This window comes from Trachymyrmex cornetzi, unplaced genomic scaffold (genome assembly GCF_001594075.2).
Source record: "Trachymyrmex cornetzi isolate Tcor2-1 unplaced genomic scaffold, Tcor1.1 scaffold83, whole genome shotgun sequence".
NCBI classification, from domain to species: domain Eukaryota; kingdom Metazoa; phylum Arthropoda; class Insecta; order Hymenoptera; family Formicidae; genus Trachymyrmex; species Trachymyrmex cornetzi.
This window is the reverse complement of record NW_017300169.1, coordinates 5,117,519-5,123,078: the sequence shown is the minus strand read 5'-3', so window position 1 is coordinate 5,123,078 and position 5,560 is coordinate 5,117,519. Positions and strand designations below refer to the sequence as shown.

At 35.9% G+C, this 5,560-nt stretch overlaps 1 protein-coding gene across 1 annotated transcript; it reads left to right on the top strand.

Moving 5' to 3' along the window:
- Positions 1–2,135: 2,135 nt before the first annotated feature.
- Positions 2,136–4,204, top strand: LOC108768737 (mucin-5AC). Its single transcript, XM_018519287.1, has 2 exons — positions 2,136–2,215; positions 2,860–4,204. Exons 1-2 carry the CDS (start codon positions 2,201–2,203, stop codon positions 4,072–4,074), a joined length of 1,230 nt encoding a protein of 409 aa, XP_018374789.1. The 5' UTR covers positions 2,136–2,200; the 3' UTR covers positions 4,075–4,204.
- The last annotated feature ends 1,356 nt before the right edge of the window (positions 4,205–5,560 follow it).

Genomic DNA, 5,560 nt, shown 5'->3' with positions numbered 1-5,560 from the left:
TACAACCAAGTCAAGAGTGATTTATTATGTTCTTTTTATAAATTAAAATAAATTCATTCTAAACCAGTATTTTATTTCGATGCTTTAGACAACCGATCTCTAAGTTGACATTTTCGTTCCATCGTCTACACTCATCGCACAGTTCGCAAAAAAATAACATCTTCGTCGGGCGGCGTCTCGGATATTTAATTACTTCCTTTTACGAAAATTCCACATGCCAGCAAAAACAATCCCTAAATGCCGAATATTCCTGTTCGTATTTCAGCACGTACAAACGTGGTGAGATGGCACTTGATGGTCACGTTACAATACAATTTACATCTGCAGCATACTCACACAATTTAAATAAAGCACATCTTCGTGGACACGTCATGAATATAAAGTACTTCCTGAAAATCGGCATAGTGCATGCAGACTGCAGAGAAATGTGTATTTTCGTTGAGACAATTCTTAAGATGAAAATCTACATGGTTACAAAACTCCGAACTTCGAATTGTTCCGCGACATGTAAATTTATGTCGTACTACGAAACGGAAATGGTTTATATCGAATTATATGTAGAATATGAGAAAATTTAACATGAATGACTTTTTTAAAACAGTTAGCTATTTCATAACTATTTTGCTAAAAAGAAACGTTCTCAATCTCTGTGAAATAAGATATTGTAAATTTTTTACCAATTCAAAATTGAAAATTATGCGAAATGTAAAAAACAAATCACGATTAGTATTAATTTCTCATTAAAGAATAACTTATTAATATCTTTCTGTCTGTGAGATATTTTGCAACGTGGCATCCGTTGTGGCGTTGCAATATGATAATAAATGCAGAATATAGCACCAATAAATATTTTAGGAAGACGCCGATAACATCTTCGGTTGCATGCAAGAATCAAGTAATTTATATTCCATCGAATCGCAAGATGTGATCATTACCAAAATAGAAAATATCTTAAATTTTGTCATATGTTTCGGCACAATATACATATACATGTCATCTTTTTTTTGGAAATTTGTATGTAAAGGAAACGATTAGAACTTCGAAAATATATAAATCAGATATCGTTCTGTATAAAACATTAAGTTATAAAATGGTCCAATTTGTCACAAAAACAAGCAATGTTTTTTTTATTGTTAGTATATAAAGGTGGTTATTTATTGTCGTACCTACATATCTATTTAATTTAAGCACAAGTATTATTTAACTATATAACAAAATTCTCTACAAATAAGAAAAAATTATAAAATAAAAAATATATATATATGTATATGTATATAGAAGAAAAGACTACTCTCTATATTTTAGAATTTTTCAAATCAAAATTCTTTTAGGATTTTAAATAAAATGTTTTAGATCCAGAGTCTTATTAAAATGGAACGTTTAGTAGCTTCAATTAGGACTAATAATCATATCTCACGATATACAAAATCTATATAAAAAGAATGGTTTTATTAAAGTATTTTAAAAGGTTTAGCTAAATACAAATCTGAAAAAATTTTGTTTAGATTCAAATGAATCAAAATAATTATGTAAAACGCTCAAACTGTTTGCTAGAATATTAAAATTTTTTACTGCATTGTTATCGACGCGTTCTGAATAAATTTTTGATGATTCAACAAAATTATTTTCGGATCTGTATTTGGCTAAATTTTTAGATATTTCAGCAAAACCATTCTTTTTATATATAAAAAGAAAAAGAAATTATCTTTAATACATCTTATTATGTAATATATGTATACACATTCATTAAAAATTATATCAGCCCCTTGCCGCAGATCCGTCATTACGTTACCACATCGATCGATCCTAATTTTGGACGTTGGACTGTCTTGCACGCCAACTGGTAAAAGTAAGTCCTTTTAGCAAAAAAAGAATTGAACGAGGAAACAGATGATGTTATACCAATATACACACCGGTGTAGACAATTACGCACGTAATAGCCGCGTAATAATGCGGAATCGAACCCGTTTTGAGAGCAAGTCTGCGACGGCTCTGACCGTTACGTCAGATCGGAGAATCGGATGGACCAACCCGACCAGCCAGAAAAAATAATCGGGAGGTGCGCGGATCGCGGAGCAGGGCGTGTTCCTTGTCGTTTCAGTGAAAGTAATCGCATACATCCCGAACCGGGCATTTCGTATAAAAACGCTGATCGACCGGACTGATGGCACACTCGATCCAAAACTACCACGAGAAACAATGAAGTGCTTCGCGGTAAGTCAAAGGAATTTCTTATGCACACGCATAAGCCAGTGTACAAAGACGTTTATTCATTATCGTACTCTCTAAATTTCTTGGAGTGAAATTCACTTCAAAGGAAAATAATTATTCCTTTTTTGGAGTGAATTTTATTCCAAAAGTGTGAAATCTCACCCCAAAAGAGTGAAAATCTGTCTCTCTTATTCAAGAGTGCAAATTTTTCACTCTTTTTCAATAGTGGCAATATTTTAACTCTTTTGGAGTGAGATTTTTCTCCAAGAACTTTAGAGAATATATATATCCTCTTTAATAATATTTTCTATTGCTACTCAGTTGATTCAGAATTGCTAAATTGCTCGCTTTATATTATGAATGAAATTGCGTTAAAATTATATAATTTATATATATATGTATATACATATTTTCTAAAAGACCTATATTATAAAGATATTAAATTATCTAATTATATTAATTAATTAACACAAATAATTAAATACATAATACGTAATTTGATTCAATTGATAATTAAATTTAACGAAAATGTAATCTATTGAAACATGTTCAATTCGAACGCTGCCTCTGAAATCAGTTTCAAAAAGTTTTCATGATGCTTTAAAAAGTGTATTGATCTATTCTTTTTTTTTCTCAAAATTGTGCAGATTCTGCTGTTGGCAACCGCCGTGTTGGCGGCCGAGAAGTCGGGAAACTCGAAGAATCACGACAAACGGAGTGTGGCGGGGGATCACGGTTACGGTCTAAGCGGTATCACGAGCTACGGTTTAGGCGGTATCTCGGGTTACGGTTTAGGCGGTGTTTCGGGTTATGGCTTAGGCGGTATCTCGGGTTACGGTTTAGGCGGTATCTCGAACTACGGTCTAGGATATGGTTTGGGAGGATACTCGACTGGACTCGGCACGAAGGTACTCGGATCGGGACTCTCAGGAATCACCACGGGTAACAACCTCGCTTCCGCCTATGCTTCTGGACTAGGATATGGACTAGGAGGTTCTTACGGAGGATACTACGGAGGTTACAATAGCCCGTACCTCATCGGTGCTGGTCACGCTACCGGATTCAATGCATTACCCAGCTTGGCTCATGCTAAAACTGAGCGCATCACCGGTCTTACTGTGCACCGCGAAGTCCAAGTACCAGTTCCGGTGCCGCATCCAGTTCCAGTCGAAGTAACCAAACACGTACCCGTCGCACACCCCGTACCTTACAAAGTAGACCGTCCCTACCCCGTTCCAGTAGCGCAACCAGTACCTGTCCCTGTCACTCGGCATGTACCCGTAAAGGTTGACCGTCCCTACCCCGTTCCGGTAGCGCGAACCGTCGAAGTACGCGTACCACAACCGGTGCCGGTTCCAGTATCGCAGCCGGTGCCCGTTCCAGTCTCTGTCACAAAACACGTGCCGGTTTCCGTACCATCTACCTTCGCAGTCGCACCATCTACCTTCGCAGTCGCACCATCTACCTTCGCAGTCGCACCATCTAGCTTCGCAGTCGCACCATCGACTATTGGCTTCGCGTCTGGAATTGCGCCCACTGAATTCGTCGGTCTAGGATCCGGCAGTCTGGGAGCCATTTCGGGTACAACTCTGGGTAGCGGACTGACTACCGGTCATCTCGCCAGTGCCAGTGGCTTGGACAGCGGCATCGTCTCAAGCGGTTACACCAGCGGTCTCGTTAGTGGTGCGGAACATATTGGACTCAGCAGCGGCGTGGAGCATGTTGGACTCAACAGCGTACACCCAACTGGGTACACCAGCATAGTACACCCAACTGGGTACACCGGCACATTGGGATCGACCGGCACATTTGTGGCATCTCACGATGCTCTCAATGGCGAATATCCATTGAAGAAGTGGTAAACTCAACTCAACAACTCGATTGGACGTGTGTCTTTTAAAGCGCTTCTCGGGCGTAATTTACGGATCGAACGTGCACAAATACCAATTGTGTTATGTACGTTGTCGAATAAATTTATTTTTATACACATTATCTCACACGATCGTTATTTAACTGTAGTATGCAGTTATGCAATTATATCACGGCTTTCTTTTACTTTGAGATAACCACTCAGATCCTCAATATTCTTTAACGTTTTACATCTTTTTGTTAAATAATTTGCTTGCCAGAGATCTCAACAATTATCTTCTTTACACTACAATTTCTCTTATCTCTCAATATGTCTTTGATGTAAATTTGGTTTATTTTCTAAAACAAACTCCGGTCCACACTTCTCTAGTCTATAATACATAATTTAGATATACCCTTTGTAAATCTCATTGAAAATAAAATTTTAAAAAAATTAAAAAAAAGAGTATTTAAAAAATATCCTATATAATAAAATGGGGAAAGGAAGAATATCGTATCGAACCTAAGAATAACATTATATACAACAGTACGAAATGTAAGATCAAAGTCCAAGTAAAAATTATTATTAAAAATTTCAAGAAGTTGCCTATCAAAAGCAATTGCTCCTGATATTTTTGCGAAAATGTCTATACAAATTTTTTTTCAATAAGAATCTTATTGGACTGTGTTTATATAAATACACAACCAATAGAAAAAAGAGCCTAGAACGATCAAAGCTGAATCTTTGGTGCTTGAATAATTTTTAAATAATTAATGCTCAAATAATTTTGATGCTTAAATAAAGTGTGTGTGTGTGTGTGTGTGTGTGTGTTTTGTGTGAATTTATATATTACATATCAACTTCTGCCAAACTGCGTGCTGAATTGATTTTTCGGTCTTAAAGCCCTATATTGATAAAGAATTATCGTAGTACTATCAGAAATTAAATTGTTTAGAAATTTAATAATTTATTTTTATAGGCATCTTTGAAAGATCTTAATAATATTGATCAACGTATTAAAAAAAGTTTTTAAGAAATCTCTTCTAAATCTTTGTGTTTCTTCGTCAAATATAAAATTGTAACATTCATATCAAATTGCCTAAAAATTACGGATTTCATCGACAAAACGAAAAAGGTATTAAATGAAAACGTTGGAGATAATGGGTAATGTATGTCACCCAACCCCCTCTCCCCTCCCATCAGAGTCAAAATGGAGGTGTCTCTGCAAATACACGACACATACAATGAAATCGATGCAATTAATAGCAGCATTTTGCGAGGTGGGAGGAATGACGTCACGAAATTTCTTTCACGTCACACGGGGCTTGCAAACTGGACACAAATCAGGGCTTTGTGAACAGACAACGCGCAAATTGATTTTTTATCTAAAAACACCGAATAAAAAAGTTGGTTGTACTTATTGCATTAGACAAAATATTCTAATTAGCTTTACATTTTTCTATAGAAACATAAATTTTTTACGTTTATAAAATAGAAAT